Genomic DNA, 21565 nt, shown 5'->3' with positions numbered 1-21565 from the left:
TTCAAGTTGATTTCTTACCGGGCCACCGGGGTTCAATTATGAAGGTCAAAGGAGGTGTTTATAATGTCTAAAAATACTGATGTGCCTAGTAACTCTTGAAAAAGTTTGAGGTAAAACTGGCGACTATTGAAGGAACCAGCATTTTCATGGGTATTGCCTTGATTTTCGTTTCCTATGGCTCTCACATCAAATTCTGATGTCGTTTCCATGGAAATATCAGGATTTCATTACATATCGCCTCCTTTGGAAAAAATGGGAAGATTTTCATAATCGTTTCCATAGAAATGTAGGATTTCACATATGCCTACTTATGCGTTTCGTCCCTGGCACACACACCGGACTCATCAGTGTGACTTGGTATATTTGTGTGTGCCGTGTCACAGACGCTTGGGGAATTTATTATTATCGGGAGCCGCCGGGACTCGAACCCGGCACCTTGTCGCAACTCGGTGAGGGAGTTTACACTCTTAACCTCTAGGCCACCGAGTGCTGTGTTTATTGTTGCTATGTGGGGCTTTATGAGAAGCCGCCACAGTAGTAAAAAGGTAATTCATTCATACTCATAGAATATTGAGCAAAAAGCTTAAAAATCAGAGTGATGCACCATAGGAAGCCATTCATCCCAGATGTAGTTTGGAATGCAATTCCACGACACTGATTTTTTATTACCCATTGTTAATCCATTTCTGGAGTTTATAGCATTTCTCGAATGAACCATATGATATTACTGTCCGTCTATCCGGTTTTGATGAAGAAAGACTAGACGCACAACTATGGAAATAGGTATAGGTATACCAATTATCATCAATTGATCTAAATGACTCATGACTGCGAAATCAATAGACTTGGGGTAGATATCTATGATCATGTATGATTTAATCTTGCATCATATGTAGTGGGCTGATTCTAGAGAAAAACGTCCAATATTGATAGATGCTGCCACCGCAGCTATTTCTTCATATACTTTGGAACGTAGATGGACTGTGCACCTAATTTGCATTGGAAAATAATATGTTTATTATGGTAACAAGACTGCAGCCTTTTGATATAAGATCTGTTTTCACACTCCCCGCTCTAGGGAATATTTCTTCAAAGGGGAAATATCTAGTTCGTCTTCCTGCTGGTGTTTGGACCTGATCAGGGGTTTTTACGATGTGCTGTTATTTCTTTAAATCCATTGGCAATACTGAGAATACTTCTTCCTCAACATCTGTCAGGGATGAAAACCCCTTCTAGGAGAGAAACCATGTTCTAAATGACACAAAATCCGTATATTTCAAGAGTAACCAGTAGTCTTGTACAAATGAATGTTTTTATTGTCATTTTACGAAAATCCTATCATCTGAAACAATCTATTATAGTAATCATATACAAATAAAGGGTGTTTTTTTTAAAGCTATAGAACTTTAAATTGCAATAAAACAACGATGGATTATTCGATTGACATGAATTTTATTTATCCGCAAGATAATCTTGTGGCATTACATTTTAAATATGATTTCTGGCATATGACCGCCATGGTTGGTTCGGATGTAGTCTAATCTGGACATCCAATTTTCGATGACTCTTTCCAACATTTGTGGCCGTATATCGGCAATAACACGGCGAATGTTGTCTTCCAAATGGTCAAGGGTTTGTGGCTTATCCACATAGACCAATGACTTTACATAGCCCCACAGAAAGTAGTCTAGCGGTGTCAAATCACAAGATCTTGGAGGCCAATTCACAGGTCCAAAACGTGAAATTAGGCGGTCACCAAACGTGTCTTTCAATAAATCGATTGTGGCACGAGCTGTGTGACATGTTGCGCCGTCTTGTTGGAACCACAGCTCCTGGACATCATGGTTGTTCAATTCAGGAATGAAAAAGTTAGTAATCATGGCTCTATACCGATCACCATTGACTGTAACGTTCTGGTCATCATCGTTTTTGAAGAAGTACGGACCAACAATTCCACCAGCCCATAAAGCGCCATGAAACTGAGAATAAATCACTTGACAGCTGTTAAATCGGTCGCCAACTTGAACAGTAATGTCAACTTAAAGTTATTTCCTCGAAAAAAAAAACACCCGTTACTAATCCTCCACAATCGATTCAAGACCTCAAGGGTGGAATTCATGAAGTTATCGAGGACATACAGCCGCGAATGTGCGAATGAGATATTGAAACTTTCATGAAAAGGATATGGTGCTTTAACTGTAACATCCATTGATCTCCCTTAAAATTTACTCGTTTTTTTTTTTAAATTTATATAGAAATGAAACCTCCTTACAAAGAAACGTTCGTTACATTGCAACGATTTTGCACGCTTCGGTCCATGTTACGCTATTGGAATTTTCGAAGATGCGGTAATTTTTCAGTTGATCGTGTACCATCGGTCGGAGTGCGGATGCGCGGATCTAGAGAGAATCTTCTGGAAGATTTTCAATAGTGGTCGAGACTTCAGCAAGGATACGTACCTTAGATTTAGATTTCAGTCATTATTAATTTAATTTGAGATTTGGAATCTAATTTATCGGCGAGAATTGTGTCGGGATTCTCGGTAAGTGTTGACATGAATATTTGTATTCAACAAGTAATAATCTCACCAGAACAAATCAATTCAATTTGAAACAGTCGTTTTTTTTTAAGGTCATCCATCTTGTCGAAACGTATTTCAGGTTTGGTAGGATTCTTTTTGTGTTAAACAATTTCAACAAAACTCCTTCTCAGGTTTATTTGATAATGAGTGTAATGATTTCTTTATAATTTCTTGGTTAGAAATCCAAGAAGGAGTTGTAAATTCAGTTAACATATGAATCTGAAAGAATACCTGCGTAATACCTGGCATTATCACATCAACTTCGTTGAATGGTGATTGGAGTACTATAGCTTCCTGATAAGATCTGGTGTTCAGAAGGCTGAAAATAATTGTCAGAAGAGGTTCCATCCTAATAGCAGAGTAACTCATTTAAAACTGTTTTAAGTTAAGTCTTTATTTCATTTTTTGTTTAGAGTGAAAAGGATCGATCATTGTACATTTCAATTTTATTGAATTTGTAAAAACCTGAGTCGGAGTTTTGTTACCAAATAAGCCAAACCACCCCTAGAAATTAGTCTTTAGAGTCTCATGGGCAATTGTAACGTTACAACATTGTTTGCCCGTCACCTCAACACCGAACGCCAAACGAAATCGGCAAGCAATTTTCACCAAGTGTGAACTACATAATTCAACCTTGCGATAATAGTCTAACGAAGTGTGTACACACAGTGTGATATCCACATTCATTTTTACGTCAATACAAGCCGAATTCTCAACCTTTTTCCTTGACCGTCGCCGCCGTCTTAGAGAGACCGCTCCAATTGACAGCGACCTTGACGCCGTCTACCGCAGTCTGAACACAAGGTAGCCCCCAACCCCCTCTCCAACGGGGGCGGTCAATCTCTCGGTAGTGGAGAGCCCAGAGGTTTTATAAAGTCTGGTGAACGGGCAGGATTGTGGTAAGCGCGATAAAAATAGGGCAACGCGAAAGATCTCGCGTCGTGCTTGAATGAGAAGTGCCAGAAGTAGCAGTAGTAGGCAGCATAAGCGACGGTGAAGAACTGTCTTGTTGTGTCTTCGAGTATCAGTCGTTGCAAGTCATCAGCACCATGAAGGTGGCGGCAGTACGGTACTGCCTTGTCGCGTTCGCATCAGCGTTGTTCGTCATCCCAGAAGGCCTTGCCGTGAGAGTTGGCCAGTCAGGAGCACAGAGAAAAGGTGAGTCGAAGTATAGTGCGGTCAAATGTGTTCTTCTATGACCGATGGGATTAAGACGGTTTTTGATTATTGTTTTACGTCGTGTGCGCATCGTCTAACAGGATCTGTTGTAGCTTTGTGTGTCAATTGTGTTTATGTGCATCGGCGGTGAATGCAGTGTGTATATGACGCAGTGGACGGATCTCTGAGGCGGCGTATATGTTGTGGTTTTTATGTAGAAGACGTTCTTTGATAGAACTATGCATTTATAAGAGATATTAAAATCGTTAAACGTTTACTATCAACTGCACCTGAGTATTAAAGGGAAAAAAAGTTCTTGACATATATTTGGGTGTCTTTAAAAATAATTGTTATAGCTCATTGTCCTTATCGCACAAAGATAACCCACTCCAAATTAATGATAAACTTCCAGGGCTGAATTTTAAAACTACAAGTATTGCTTCTTTGTAGCAACTACAAACCGTTAAATTCTTCAGATCATTTCTACCCTTCGAAAAACTCCCAATGATAGCAAAATCCAATTTTGTTTCATTATTCTGATAAAAAATATAAATATTTAGGCTCAATTTGAAAATATCAATACATTTGCTGAATATTAAAATCCCCAAAAAAAATTGCTGATTAATTTTTCCTCCTTATTGATAACAAGTTGTTTACGTTGAGTTTCCCAATGATTAGAAAATGTGCATCAGACAACACAGGAATTAAAATTATGAAAAATGCTAAAATAAATAATCCACAATAATCATTCAAAAAATATCGATTTGAAATCAAACTTCAAAGAGAATATTTATAACGATAAGAAAACACCAAAAAATCAATTGAAATTCTCAGCACAACTCTTCGATATTACCAAATTTCGAAAAGATTCTCATATTGCCTTTTCATAATTATTCAATTCGCACTATTAGTTTATCAATAATGAAACGTCGATTTTCCACTTTTCCTTTGAAAAATAAATTAACATAACCCTAACCAGATAATTTTTAATATTATTCAAATATTTAAATGGTGTAAAATATTTCATAATTTACCATAATACTCCAACGTTTTTGTATAAATGACTATTTTTTTTTCTGTATAAATTCTTCTAATGAGTGAAATTTCAATTTGAATTTCTTGATTCCATTTTTGAATTTGTTGCATATGTGTATTAAGGATTCCCATAGTAGATACAAAAATCAAATTCTATATAACGATGAAAATCATTCCATTACATTAAAAAATTTTTGAATCATACGTAACGTACCTACATAAAAAAATTAAAAAAATCCAGCACAAATGATAATGATATTCAAACTCGTTTCGATTTGTTATATCAGTTCTTAATTTTTTAACCTCGAATTTAAAGCACCTAAGATATTTAAGGAAACTAGGGAAATTATTTCAAGTATGGTTCAATCTTCTTTTTTCACATCTTGACTGATATTTTAAAACGGGTTCAGAATCTGGGACTTTTTCATTTGAATTTCATTTCAAAAAAATTGTTAATACCGAAACTTGAACTGATACGTTTCCAATTTCATATAATATAGTATTTGAAAATTGATTCTTTTGTTTTAAATTTCTCTATAAATTTAAAAATTGAAATCAAATTGATCGACAGGCTTTAGGAAACAAATAAGTTTATCAGAAGAAACTCTGCCGTAATTCGAATGACCCTGATCATGCAAAGTCACTATTCTTGCTTCATTGAACACTGACAATCTATTGCCAGGCATAATTACAAAGAAAAACACAATAATCACTTAAACACGTTAAATCGATATGAACCACTTTTAAAACATTGGTATGTAAAATTAGAGGAAATTCTTTTTGTATACATTTCTGTATGTCTAGCACGTGTGAAATAAATAAAGATAAAATGTATGAAAAACCATCCATGATAAATATGTGTCTTATAATAGGTGTACAACTTTGCTTCCGACTTTTTGCAAAAGATGCCAGCAGCGGTGAGTGGTAGTCGAAATAAACAGATCGTAGATGTCATACACTAAGCTTAGGTATTTGTAAACAAAACGTCATCGAAATATTAGTGGATTTGTGCCTGCATCATAATGTAATTATCGCTGTAATTTTCGATAATTGTTCTCCATATACATAGAATTTTTGACACGAGTGAAATATTCGATTAAACATGTCAGCTAAGGAGCCAAATTATCTCTCAAATACCTATACTGAGGCCTCTTTTAGTAAAAAAACGTGCCGAGAGTGGTTTCAATGCTTCAAGAACGATGGTTTTGACATCGAAGACCAGCATGGCTGGATGGGAGAAGGTTTTTGAAGATGCAAAATTGGAGACATTTCTTGATCAAGACTCTTGTAAAACGCAACAAGAATTGTCAGGATCATTAGGATTGACGCAACAAGCCATAACAAAACGCCTGAAAGTCATAGGAATGATTAAAAAACAAGAAAATTAGATTCCGAACTAGTTGTTTGCTTGTGAACAGCTGCTCCCGTGGCAAAGACAGAAGGGATTTCTGCATCACATTGTGACTGGAGACGAAAAATGGGTTCATTATGATAATCCCAAGCGCAGAAAATCATGGCCATGCTATCACGTCGACAGCCAAACCGAGTATTCGCGGTTTCAACGTCAATCTCAGTATTATGTGGGACAGCTCGACGTAGTGTATTATGACTTGTTAAAACCGACTGAACCAATCACGGGCGATCATTATATAACGCATTCAATGCTTTTGAGCCGAGCATTGAAAGACAAACGGCCGAAATACAACGAGAGATATGATGAAGTGATTTTACAGCATGACAAAGCCCCATGTTGCGAAAGTGGTCAAGACATACTTATCCTAACCCACCCGCCATATTCTCCAGAAGTTGCTTCCTCGGACTATCACTCGTTTCGATCAATAGCACACGGCCTGGCTGACCAGCACTTCTGGTCTTATGAAGAAGTAAAAAATTGGATCGATTCGTGGATCGCTTCAAAAGATGACCAGTTTTTTCAACGCGGGATTCATACGCTGCCCAAAAGATGGGAGAAAGTAGTGGCAAGCGATGGACAATACTTTTAATCATGAATGTATAACCAGTTTTTTGCAATGAATCTCCGAATATCTAAAAAAAAACTACGGAAGCAAAATTGTACGTAATGTAATTTACGAGGGTGGTCCAAGAATTTTGGCGATATGCGTATGAATTTATGGAGGAGGTTTGCGAGGGTAATTACCTCCTTCCTGGATCCACCACTTTCCACAACCCGTTTGAACTTGAACAAATTCTGCTCCACATCAGATTTGGCAACGTAACTCACACCTGTTCTAGCGCAATTTGCTCAATCTGCGGAACGGTACAAGATCAATAAATCGATAGACCTCATTCACAGAACCAACAATCAGTTATAAGCCGGTCAGAAGATAGGAAGACATTACTCCGCGTACCTCAAAGCAGTACCGATAGATTTTATCAGCGGCCTCGTCTACACAAATTCACTTTCAATACGACATAATACGGTTATGGTTCACAGTGAACAGTCCAACCGTACCTACATACGAACGGGCTCGCTCTTGCCGTGAGATCTAAATCGGTTCAATAATTCCGTAGAAGCTAGACGAGATTTATTGAACGGGGTTAGCTGTTATACAATCCTAACGGTCCTCGCCTCCATTATTGCCTGTTTCACCTCGTTTTCAGGCATTGGCGATTTGCATTAGATCGCCGGTGTTGAAACTGACCCATGTGTGTTAGATGTGGCCGAAAATGTTGACCAGAAAAAAAAAGAAGCGGTGTGTTCCTCTGGAACCGGATTCCAGTTTCCGCAGCAAATTTGAATTTATTCATGAGGTTGATTGTTGGTTAGGTTTTAGAGTGGTTCTATGCGCGATACGGCTAACTGTTTTTTCGATGATTGATGCGTTATTTTGATTGATATCGTAGGTCACGTTCTCATTCTGAAAACGTATACGTACGAGAAGGTTCGTAGGATTGGTTGTTTGGTTGCCTGGTGTTTTTGTTCGTTTGGGTCCATAGAGATTGGGTTTATTGTTTTCAATAGTATTGAACCTGTGGAGTAAATGGAATATTCTTCACTGCAAAGGTTCAGCCAGTTCGTGCTGAATTCATTGTTTTTCCTACAACTGCTATGTAAAGTAGCATATTCTTCATAGCTTACTCAATTTCAAAACTATGTATTGCGGGTGTTTTTTTTCGAGGTATATAACTTTAAGTTGGCATTACTGTTCAAGATGACGACCGATTTAACAGCTGTCAAGTGATTTATTCTCAGTTTGGTTTGGCAATTCATCATGAATAGACTCACGCCTGAACAACGCTTGCAAATAATGTAATTTTATTTTGAAAATAATGGTTCTGTGCGGAATACGTATCGCGCACTACGTCCATTTCATTTTGTTTAGAGATGAAGCGCACTTCTGGTTTAATGGCTACGTCAACAAACAAAACTGCTGCATTTGGAGTGAAGCTTATCCTCAAGTGTATGTCGAAACACCGTTACATCCAGAAAAACTTACTGTTTGGTGCGCTTTATGGGCTGGTGCGTACTTCTTCAAAAACGATGATGGCCAGAACGTTACAGTCAATGGTGATCAGTATAGAGCCATGATTACTAACTTTTTCATTCCTGAATTGAACAACCATGATGTCCAGGAGCTGTGGTTCCAACAAGACGGCGCAACATGTCACATAGCTCGAGCCACAATCGATTTTTCGAAAGACACGTGTGGTGACTGCCTAATTTCACGTTTTGGACCTGTGAATTGGCCTCCAAGATCTTGTGATTTAACACCACTAGACTACTTTCTTGTGGGGCTATGTAAAGTCATTGATCTATGCGGATAAGCCACAAACCCTTGACCATTTGGAAGACAACATTCGCCGTATTATTGCCGATATACGGCCACAAATGTTGGCAAAAATCATCGAAAATTGGACTACATCCGAGCCAGCCGTGGCGGTCATATGCCAGAAATCATATTTAAAATGTAATGCCACAAGATTATCTTGCGGATAAATAAAATTCATGTCAATCGAATAATCCATCGTTGTTTTATTGCAATTTAAAGTTCTATAGCTCTAAAAAAAAAAACACCCTTTATTACAAAAAAGTTGCGTTGTTTAGAGATGAGCGTGTTGGTGATAACAGATCCAAAATATCTTCAATGGTTTCTTTCAATGGTTATTAATGGCGTAGTTTAACTTGTCAAATGGCAAAAGATGACAGCTGCAAAACTGACAGCAGTCCAAGTAGCGTGCTATTCAAAATGAAACCTCTTAAACTTTTTATGAGCAATAAAATATCATTCATCGACACTTTCTATTGGCTTTGTCTTACTCTGAGACGATTTTTATTGAACAATCTTTGGATTAAGAATAGTTTTCAAAATAATAGAAAATAATTTCATTTTTATATAAATGTTTTACATGAGAAGCTGTTCGAATCATTCAAGGAAATAATTTTTGAACTCCATTGAAACTTTGACTGTCTAAATTTGAAGATGTATAGAATTCCACGTATGTGTAGATGAATCATAGAGAATAGAATGCATTTAATCCGAAGCTCATAATAATAAAATAAATCAAACATCGCTTTGGAACGCATAAAAATATGAATTACTTTCAATTCATAGTCTAAACGATAAATTTACGAGCAATAATGCAACTTTTATGGTTGAATAATGGCAACTTCTCACTCATTTCCTGCTTCACTTTTTCAATCTGCTGAAGGGATAAAAGCCATAAACTGTTGAGAAATGTACAAACATTGCAAGTCACTGTAATAATCACAAAAAAAATGAACTAGGTCGAATTTGAACGTAGATCTGGCAAAAACGAAGTGGTAGGCATTTGGAATATCGGATAAATAAGGAAATAGTTGGAATATTGGTTACGGTTTCTGATTGGAATGAAGGAATTAATTTCAATTTCGTATTTTCGTCTTTGAATGTCTAACAATTCATTATTGCCAGCTCTTTCTGGTCGACAAAGCACTATCATGTAGAACAGATGATTGTAATTTCCGATTTCGAGCCGGATATTGGACCAAACAATTAGTTAGGTTGGAGCCACTGATGATTTGAGTTGAGAAGAGTGATACCAAGTTTTCTCTAATTCTGTGAATCCGTTCTTTCTGACATACCTTGTAGAACAAAATCGTGGGAAAATATCTCAATTTCATACAGATGGTTATATTTCATTATTCCATGTTGGTACTCGGAAATCTATTGTCACAGATTTATCGAGTATCTGTCAAATTTGTGTTACAGAGAAAAATTCTGCCAACAAACATTTTCCAGCGCAAAAATCACTAAACGATATTTATGGAAATATTCCAATTATGTCAATAAAAATTCTGTGAATTAGAGTAAATAATGTATAAAACTCGGGCAGAAAGCTCATTCTAGCACTCGATCATTCAAAAATTGTGAACTCGTGGAAGAATATCAATGCCTTCTGTATTATAGATAACTATTTTGATCATATTTGATCCCCCCTGAAAATTAGTATATTATAAAACAAGTTGCAGAATGGGCTCCTATTCCAATACGAATGCCATGAGTGTTGGAATTGCCTTCTGCAACGAGTATTAGACAATATTTTCTCTATTTCATTCGAGTTTTGAGAAATATTGTCAAAATTCAACGAAAAATTCAGATTATACATGCTAGTGACTTTTGTATTGTATCTTGGCAGTTTGTGTGACTGTTACGAAAATTGATAGATTACGGAATTTGAATTTGAAATGTACGTTTCCAATTTTGGAATAATTTATAATAACGCATTAAATTAGTGAATCATGTCTGACGAAATCGATACAACACCACCTGATTCAAGAGAAATTGCAAATAAAGTTACAAATCATTCCACTATATCCAAATTATAGTGTAATGACAATTGAAGTATGTTGAAATTATATAGGATCGGCAGTCAGTCTAGACAACCACAAAACGAAAAATATTGATAACTGAAAACAATGCTCTAATGAGTTCATTTCAGCACTGTTTTAGTACTGTAATGAACTCATTACGATACTGAAATAGAGAAAAAATTTTATAATTCTTTGTGGATCTATAGGACAATTCCGATTCCATCAACGATTGAATTAGGTTGTAAGGCATTTATGAGAACATTCAGAGCGCCGCCGTTCAGATTTTAGTATTTCACTGAATAATAAACAGTAAATGTAAATAAAAGTGACATTCATTTTATCACCACGAAATGAAAACTCTAGAATGTTTCTCATAGAATTACGATTATGTAGATTTGAATCACTATCTTTCAACAAGGGAAAGTCTAAAATCCATTTAAAATGCATCCATTTTCACGCCGTTGGAGCTGCAAACGTTAGAACATATGTGTAAATGTTTTTCATCCAATTGTCTTCAGTCTTGCAGTATACCTAATTAAATGAATTCATTCCAGTCGTCTAACTAGCAACTTGTAGTGGCGTCTAATAATAAAACGCACTTTCATTTTATATGCGTGATGCAGATAGACATTGTCATTTTCAACTTTTTGCGATAGTCTTCGACCTTCGAACGACTAGATTCTTTATTCTCAACTACTGTAAAAACAAAAAATAGAGTGACATTCCCAAACAAACTGCAAGAGTCATATAAGAGGCAAAGAAGGCGTTTTATGGTCACTCCAAAGTTTTTAGGTTGTTCTATTTGAGAGTTATTGTATTAACGGACGGCCAGAACTACAGAATACTAACTGCAATTTTCGGATAAATTCAGCTTGAAATGAATACAATATCAATGTTAAGATTTATGAACTAGTTTTCTGAAATGGATTTCCTTATAACTGCTACTATAATTTGATAGTTTAGGTTGAGCCTAATATATCAATCAAAAATACCGTCCGTCATCTTAGAGTATTTTTCAGAAACTGTGATTTGTATTGATCTCCCTACCCTATCAATAAATTTGGAAGAGTGAAGAAACGAAAAAATTTAATAAATCATTTTTATAATGAAAAATATATAGGGTTCTGAGTGTGATAATAGGAATGGTTTTTTATGTACTGAATCATCATACCAAAAGTGATTCCGATATTCCAAGAAACTGGTTTGAATTAAAAATTCGAAACAGTTACAAGTTGAGTAACAAGTAAAGAAGTGAGTTCATTTATATCCATTTCTATCGTATTGCAAATCGGGTCAACAACTCGACACCAAACGATGCAAATTTCACAGAATTGCTCATTTCAATTTCTCGTCAATGTAAATCTCGTAAAATGCGCCCATTCCCAAGAAAAAATGTTCTATTTCTACCATTGTCTATATTTTTTTTAATTTTGATCATACACGGTAAGGTTCATCTCACTGATGAAGAATCCGTAGTTGAATTTAATTCTTTTACTTCCAGTCCGGTCGTAAACATAATAAATCATATCTCTTCCTTAAACTATTTTCAGTTTCCTACAACTTATCCGGTAGTTAGTTTCCGGTATAACCGGAAACAGTCTTCTACTTTCTCATCTTAAATGTCACACTCAGTATAATATTGCATCATTAGATTAGCTTTTTTGATGACAATTTCAGCAATATGCCATAACTTGAGTAGAAACTCAAGGGTTTATTAGTTAATGGGATTCTTATAAAAAAATGGTTTAGAGGAGTTTCGCAATTTTTGAATATTTCTGCAGAAAAAGTTTTTTCGAAAAACCCTTTTAATTTGCGATCCTTCCAATAGGTATTATTATTATATTGTCTGCGGTTTGGACCAAAAATGTACAGGGTGTATATGAGAATATCATGAATTAGGAGAAATGAAATCAATCAAAACTCAATATTTTCGAATTACAACCTATATTTTGTAATTTTTTTTTTAATTCTACCTATAAAAAGAGGGGGTTATTCAAGCAAACCCTATTATATGTTATGCCTAAAATGAAAACTTGAAAGTTATCGAGGAAGAACTTTAAATGAAGAAAAAAACCCACAATTTCTAACTGAATGGAAGCAGTCTGACCTCCGGAAAACACAGATAGGATCTAAAATTCGGTGTATCTATAAAATTTGACATTCCATGAATTGCAATTAATTATTGAAAGTAATATGAATGAAAACTCATTGATGCAATTTTAATTACAGTTATTGAAACACCGAAGAATAGTTTCTTTCTGAGTTTTCCGTCACAGACTACAGTTCCAGTTAGAAATTGCGGTTTTTCCTCATTTAAAGTTCTTCTTCTTTTCATTTTAGGTTTAGGGTTTGCATAAGTAACCCCCCCTTTTTTACAGGGATTTTCAAATTTCACTAATTAAACCGCAGATATCGAGGAAGAACTTGAAATAAAGAAAAACCGCAATTTCAAACTGAATTGAAGAAGTCTGAGACTTCCGGAAAACACAGAAAGAATCTGAAATTCGGTATAAAGATAACCAAATTCGACACGTTGGGATAAATCTCAAAGTAATATGAATGGAAAGTCATTCATGAAATATTAATTACAGTTATCCAAACACCGAGTTTTAGTTCATTTCTCTATTTTCTAAAAGTCGCAGACTACTGTATAAGTAACCTCCCTTTTTTGATTTTCTCTAATTATATGATATCTTCTTTATTTTCATGAATAAGTTGGATTGCAATAAATTGCTTTAGTCTTCATCATAATCAGAGATCATTTTGAACCGAAATTTCTTCTCTTTTTTTCTCTTCTATTTTCTTCTCATTTTTTTTTCACTTTCTTCTACACTAGTTACTCTCCAGGTAAGCTAGACTTGCATCAGTTTTCTACTGGTTACTGCAGTTATTTCTTATTTTGGATAGAGTTTCCCCTTGCCAGTCCACCTAAGCAGGATTTCCAATATGCCCATTTCATTATTTATCCTTTCGATTAGGTTTTCTGTCTCATTCGAGTCATTCACCTCTATTGTACCGGAAATTTACACCTTCCAAAAAATTGTTTATGTAAACCGGATCCCCAATGTCTCCAATAGTAAAATATCCAGTGTCCTCCTATTACCGTGTAAGTTTTGCGAAAATAAATGGCTAGTGTCAATAGGGAACAAGTAAAAGTATCAAACATTGGACCAAATACACCTTCATGCTAATTATTCCATTCCTTGTATTCAATCTCAAGATCGTAATGAATGAGACCGAGATTGAGCAAGTCCAATTGAAATATAACTTCCTCCAAACCACAGAGCATTGAAGTGTTCACCTTCGTTTCAATGAAGCGGTAGGCAGCGCGAATCGCACTTTAATAAACACCAGCGATTTTTATCAACTAAAGCGTAAAAACTGATGTGAAAGTACGCGGTCAATAAGAAGACATGTCCGAGGCATCGCAGATGCTTCAAAATGGCAATATAAACCGGTGAAAGTTGAATAATCTACGAAATAAAGATGATGCTATATATTTCTAAGCAAAACAGGTTAGTTTCAACGGTATGTGGCAGTTTATTTATATTGCCGAAAATGTTTAGAAATCTCGTGGAATCCGAACGAAAAGACATCCTGATGACGATAGATCGTTAGCACGTCTGAGCGCATACCGTCAGGCTGTCCGTAAAAGGAAATAGCAATCATACGGAAGAGTAATGCACCTAATTGAATGAAGTATTTTACATCATCAGCATAGTTGCTATAATGATGTCAGCGAGATCAGGTAATCCTCTAGGATGCATATTGTATAATGGTATTATCTCGTTTGTCAACTTCCGATCTGAATAACTTGATCTAGATCACGTGTACATTTCAAGAAGTCGGTTAGATTTTTTAAATTTTTTAGATCGAAAACTACTTTAAAAGGATGTGACAGCGAATGATCAAGTATATTCAATATTAGAACTGTCTGCTCCTGCTCCCGTGTATGCTTTGTGGTTTCAAAAACCTTCCATGGAACTGGATGGAGATTTTTCTATTTTTTGTTAAAGCAGGGAAATCCTTATAGACTCACTGCCTTGTGAAGGTCAAACAGTGTGAGATTCTTACTCACACTGAATCTAACCTGGAAATGGGTATAGCCTGTCTCCTTCGGGAGCCTTTTAGAAATGATAGATCGGCTGAACGGGCCTTTTTGGGAAATTGAATTATACATCAGTGCACAATTCACTGACGGTCATCGAAAGACTCGATTTGAAGTGTAAGCTTTGGACCTAAGATAAATGCTGGATCTGCAGCATTCAATATTGATTTTCAATATCAGGCAATGAAAGGGCAAACGTCTTTTGAAACATCCCAAAAAGCAATAAACCACCTATAAGTTATGGACGAAGATGCAACACTAGTTACTGCATGAACTAACCTACGATTCATGATCAGCAAATTGGAAGATCTTTATAACTCGACATTGAGTAAAGAAATGGTTAAAGCTTTATTTTCTAAGATGAAAGAGCGTCGTTCATTAATGACAAGTATGGTCCTCCGTGCAATCATTCGGTTTTTGGGGGAAACTATGTTTATTCAGTACCAGAATGTCTTTTTTCTTTTTCATTGCCATTTGAGTGACTTTTATTGCTGTTCATGGACATTTTTTATTTTGATATTGTTTCAGCATATATTCATTAAGTTTATTTTCTTTTGTAAATTTTTTGAATGAATAAACATATATTATTATATTATTATGGTTCCGTTTTTAGAAAATCCAGGCAAATATCTGGAATTTCGGGGATTACAGTCAATGTCTACAATTGGCCAAGAAGATACATTTGTACTTCATAGCAAGTCAACATTAAGAAATGAAATTCAGAGTTTGACTGGCAGGCTGCAAATAGAGACGTCTTTAGAAGACAAAACACAATCCCAAACCGAAGACCATCTCACTTATGCTACTGAGGATAAGGTTCCTTTATCTAATTTAAAGACGTGAACCATCGTCTTTGAATTTAGAAGAGGAATAGAATCATGGTATTCGTACTGCGTGGGAACCAGAATCGAAGGTATCTTCTATTGATGTATGAGCACTAGTACGAACAACACTTGAACAGTTATTTCAACATGAAATGACCTTTTTGAACGCAGACGGAATAGGGGTACGGATACATACTTGGAAGCTGTTTACAACTCCGACCCTCGACATAATTTCCACCAATCACAAAAGCTCAATTTTGAATAACAAATGGTTTCTAGGTGAAAAAACTGTGAGACAGCACTTGTCGGCAGATCTTTCTAGTTTACCCGCGGCAAAACTTGACAGCTGTTGCTATGAAATAAACACTTTTATACTATAGTATGTTCTTAATAGCAAAATACTATTTTATGAGCATGTTTGATAGGTTGAGTCAACAATCCCGCCTTCTTGCGGATCCACGGGATTGATCATTTTCATCCCGAAGATTTGCGGGATTGATATTTTGGTGCGGGATTGTATTCCTTATTTGAACCCTCGTATCTGGTGGAAGATTGGACGTTGTCGAGGGATTCTTTGACCAATCGATTGGGGTGTTTTATCACCTTCCCAAAAATTTTGGAGAGCGATTTCATGGCGAAAGGCTAACACGTTCTAGCATAAGATAAAGTGAAAGGGACAATGGTTTTGTACAAGATAAATTTGTTTTGAATGGACAAATTGAGAATTTGGCACGCACCATTTTATACTTTTGGAAGGTATAGTCCAGGTGCTGCTTGAATGAGAGTTTCTTATCCAAAATGACTCCCGAGTATTGTACATGGAATTCCCAAGGGATATCAAGTTTGTACATTTAGATATGGCTGAGCAAATAATCTCTGTGATAAGAGAAGGTCCGCGCTCTTTTCTGGGTTCACTTTGATTAGCCATTGACTGCACCATTCTTTCAGATGGTTTAAGTCATCCTGAAGGTATTTAGTTGTCAAAAGCAGAGTCATCTGCTTACATGGCTAGGGACGTGCGGACAAACTTGGGAATGTGGCTGTGGATGCTGAATATAGAAGAGGAGACAACACACTACCTTGGGGGACTCCGGCTTGGAGATCTCTCGGGTCAGAGAGACTTCTGCTCTGAAGGAGCGATTTTGAAGACAGAAACGAATGATTTGATAAATCAGAAGGGGAAAATGAACTTTATGGAGTTTGAAAACGAGAACCTCGAGCCATGCGTTCTTGAAAACGTTTGAAACATCGGGAAAAATTGCTCCAGTTTCCATTCGATACCGGTCGACGCATATTCCACGACTCTGAGAAGTTGATCTGTGTTGGAATGTTTGAGATGGAATTCAAACTGTTCATCTGGGAGGATATTCTTGAGTATGATGATGTCCGTCAAACGGGATATATGATTCTTTCGACAACTTTTCAATTGATGAAAGAAGGCTGTCCATGTGGGCAACTAACCTTTCAGGTCACATAATTCCTTCCATTTTTTTTTGACAACTTCATTAACTACTGATCTGATCTGAACATTTTCAGCATCAGGGCAGTTAATAGGGAGTTTATTGGCTAAGTAATATCATGAGAAACTGTACTAAAAAATTGACGCTACCTCCCCTAATATAAGAAATCGACAAGAAAAAGTAATAGTGTGATATGGGTTTTAAAAATTATAACGGAAATTCCTTACGATGGATTTATTCCAATTGTACGGAGCGGAAGTTTACGATTTCGAAACTGTCTGTCATGATCGCATGAACTACGACATGTGTCCATCAACAACCTCATTGTTTTCTATTCCATGATATAGCACTATTCGAAAATTACATACATTAAATTGTAACCCAGCACGAAATGGTTGAAAATGAGACATTTAACTTTCTCGCTCTTACAAAACAGTCCAACTGGACAGTACCTACGACCACAAGATTAATTTTCTTTCAGTAACCAGTTCATAATCTAAAACAATTCACTCGTATATCAGGTTACATAATGGTAATTGAGATATGATTCACTTGATTTGAGCTGTATGAAATGGCGAGATGGAATTTCCCTCTCTTATGGGTTCAGCAAATGTGAGAATTTTAACCTCGGTTCACGAAGGTTGAAAGGAATGACTTGTTGCACAAATATGGTGCATTTTGACTGATTAAGATTGTAAACGGAGGAATTGGTGTGACATGATTGAGTAATTGAAGACTGATTATGAATTCTGATAATCATATTTTTCTCGAGATATTTAAATGAGTTTTCATAGTTTATTGAGTTTCAAGAATGGTTAAGAGAGGTCTTTACGGTATATGTAACGGGTGTTTTTTTCGAGGTGTATAACTTTAAGTTGGCATTACTGTTCAAGATGGCGACCGATTCAACAGCTGTCAAGTGATTTATTCTCAGTTTTGTTTGGCAATTCATCATGAATGGACTCACGCCTCAAAAACGCTTGCAAATAGTGCAATTTCATTTCGAAAATAATGGTTCTGTGCGGAATACGTATCGCGCACTACGTCCATTTTATTTTGTTTAGCGATGAAGCGCACTTCTGGTTGAATGGCTACGTCAACAAACAAAACTGCCACATTTGGAGTGAAGCTAATCCTCAAGTGTATGTCGAAACACTGTTACATCCAAAGAAACTGACTGTTTGGTGCGCTTTATGGGCTGGTGGAATCATTGGTCCGTATACTTCTTCAAAAACGATGATGGCCAGAACGTTTCAGTCAATGGTGATCGTTAAGAGCCACGATTACTAACTTTTTCATTCCTGAATTGAATAACCATGATGTCCAGGAGCTGTGGTTCCAACAAGACGGCGCAACATGTCACACAGCTCGTGCTACAATTGATTTATTGAAAGACACGTTTGGTGACCGCCTAATTTCACGTTTTGGACCTGTGAATTGGCCTTCAAGATCTTGTGATTTAACACCGCTAGACTACTTTCTGTGGGGCTATGTAAAGTCATTGGTCTATGCGGATAAGCCACAAACCCTTGACCATTTGGAAGACAAAATTCGCCGTGTTATTGCCGATATACGGCCACAAATGTTGGAAAAAGTCATCGAAAATTTGACGTCCAGATTGGACTACATCCAAGCCAGCCGTGGCGGTCATATGCCAGAAATCATATTCAAAATGTAATGCCACAAGATCATCTTGCGGATAAATAAAATTCATGTCAATCGAATAATTCATCGTTGTTTTATTGCAATTTAAAGTTCTATAGCTCTGAAGATAACACCCTTTACAGTAGACACCACCGATTCATATGAGATTTTCACCATTTTTCATTTTAAAGATTTATTTATATTTTATTTAAATGGAATTGAAAGAAACCAGAAACACATTACATGAATTTAAGGATTAAACTCCCCGAAAAACTTTTTTTTCATGAATTATGAATAGATACATACCGCCTTGACAATAGATAGGTTCTATTCATAAATAATTCAGAAAGTTGAATCTTGGAAAAAGATTATTTTTCAATATTTCATTAGTCCAACCCCTCAGATAATCATATCAGTCAGTTAATATGGAAATTTTTGGACAGTTCTAACAACCAATCAAATTGTGTCATATGAAACAATTTCACCCAATCATGTCAACAACATACTAATAATTGCATTCAGTGCAATTATCAATCACTATGACAACACGATTCAGTTTGACAACTTCTTTCCAAATAAATTTCGAAACGTCACGTTTAGGCAATGTGTATGTTAAGAGTATTACAAGTATTAAGTAATGCTCTAATCAGAGGAAAATTCCCATAAATACAATATTTAGTAACAATTATATTTGGGGAATATTTATGGATTTTTTCTGCGAACGAATATGAATTAAATGAACATAGCAGCTTGTAAGAATTGACGTTGATACCTACTAAAAGATTGGGCATTCAATTTGAGAAAGAAAGACGGGACCAAATATAAAGAAGCAACGGTGAAGACAACGTGGAACGTTTGGTGCAAACTCTTGCGAAAAAGTACTATAATAACTATAACATTATGATTCTCCCATTCCACAATATAGTATTTAAATCAGCCTGAAAACTGAAAACTTGGACTGTCTCTTCACAAACGCAGATCAACTCGATCATACATGACTTATTATTCGCTCCTACTGGATATACATTGTAATCATATAAATTCAATGAAGTATTTTGCATGAATAATAGTACGAAAATGAATTATGGGCGTAACAGTCAGACTGAATTATTTTATATTGTTTGGAATGTGGTTATATTTTCATATATATCAGTGTGCATAAAATATTCATAGTTATAATCACTTAGTTTCCTGGGGTATTGCAAAATTAACTTAATTACTATCTATCGCTAGTGATTTCTGTATTTCCGTAGGAATTATTCAAATATCCTTTTTTTCTGTTGATCTACCGACTAATTGATGACTTTTTTTCAGGTAAATATAGACAGACTGCCCTCTGCATTTAAATCCATGGTAATAATCACAGTGAGTTGAAAACGATATATAAATGATTTGCAAGATTTAATTTCACATCAACACAAACATTTTTTCCGTATATATTTTCGATCTTAACAACATCAAAAGATTAATTTGAATTGTTTAATTTGTAACCAACTGACATCACCTATCAACTTGTCTTCAGTTCATTTCAATTAAGAGGAATATATCACGATATTATTAGTATATCCTAAAATAAGTTGCAGAATGGGCTCCTATTCCAACACGAATGCGAAATTTTTTTCGAACGCATGAGTGTCGGAATTGCCTTCTGCAAGAAGTATTAGACGATATTTTCTTTATTTCACTCAAGTTTTGTGAAATATTGACGAAATTAATGAAAAATTCATATTATACATCTTAGTGACATTTGTATTGTATCTTGGCAGTTGGTGTGACTGTTACGAAAATTGACAGATTACGGAATTTGAATATGGATCGTTCGTTTCGAATTTTGAAATAATTTATAATTATGTATTGAATTCGTGAATTATTTCAGCCGAAATCGATTTAACATCAACAAAATTAAGAGAAATTGCGAATAATGTCGCAAATCATTTCACTTAATCCAATTTATATCAAATTGACAATTGATGTGTATAGAATTTTGACAGGATTGGAAGTCTGTGTAGACAACCATAAAATTAAAAATATAACTGAAAACGATGCTGTAATGGGTCCATTACAGCACTGTTTTTAGAACTGTAATGAACTCATTACGATACTGAAATAGAGAAAAGAAATTATTGTAAATTTAAACATTAAAATATCAGAATATGAATTAGGATACATAAGAACAATGAAAGCTATGAGTTTATTCTTGACAATCATGTCCCTTCAATTGGTCATGATTTTTTTTGTTTTTCAACAATGGCACAAAAGCTACGTGCAATTTTATTATCGCAAAAACTCATAAAATGTATCTAGCTGACCTTATCAATATTCTTTTTTGCCTGTAATCATTCTCAAAGACGACAAGTAGGTATAACAAATTCAAAAAATCCAAGAAAATCCCCTAATTAGAATTTATTCAGAAATATACTAGACTGGAGGAGATATAAAATAGTATCCTTGATAATATTGAATTATTGGTATCAGAATTGCCCATTTGTGAACTCACCCTAGTGAATAATGAACAATGACTCAACTTTCATTCGAAATATTCTACAGCAGGGTGTTCCCACAATTCCGAGTAGTTCAATACATTCCAAATCACTCGACATATACTTGCAATCTCTCGTATTGCAAGCCTATCTATTTTGCAGGAGTACGAAGGATAAAAATGAAGTCTTGTGGATTGTTTGGTTGTGTTCGCCGTTTATTTATTATTATAATATGCAAATACCAACATTATTCGCCTGCGATTTTATTCTTTCTAATAGGTTATAATTATTCACAGAAAGATTTATAGATGTATTGTTGCGGATGGCAGGTATATCCTAGTGGGTTATCGAGTTACCTTTTTCGATACAAGCTCTCATTCACTTCCTTATAGGCATATTCTAAATACTCCCATTTCACCGGGCTGCACATTCAATAATATTTTTTCAAATTTTCATGCAATAG

General features: G+C 35.5%; 1 protein-coding gene across 1 annotated transcript in view; it reads left to right on the top strand.

The window, feature by feature from the left end:
- The first annotated feature begins 3466 nt into the window (after positions 1–3466).
- Positions 3467–21565, top strand: part of LOC123680213 — a 66684-nt gene continuing 48585 nt past the window's right edge. Inside the window, exon 1 of the mRNA XM_045618004.1 lies at positions 3467–3739. Within this exon, the coding sequence (XP_045473960.1) occupies positions 3631–3739 (109 nt within the window). The 5' untranslated portion in view covers positions 3467–3630. The remainder of the gene's footprint in view (positions 3740–21565) is intronic.

This window comes from Harmonia axyridis, chromosome 5 (genome assembly GCF_914767665.1).
Source record: "Harmonia axyridis chromosome 5, icHarAxyr1.1, whole genome shotgun sequence".
NCBI classification, from domain to species: Eukaryota; Metazoa; Arthropoda; class Insecta; order Coleoptera; family Coccinellidae; genus Harmonia; species Harmonia axyridis.
This window is presented reverse-complemented; position numbering and strand designations above follow the sequence as displayed.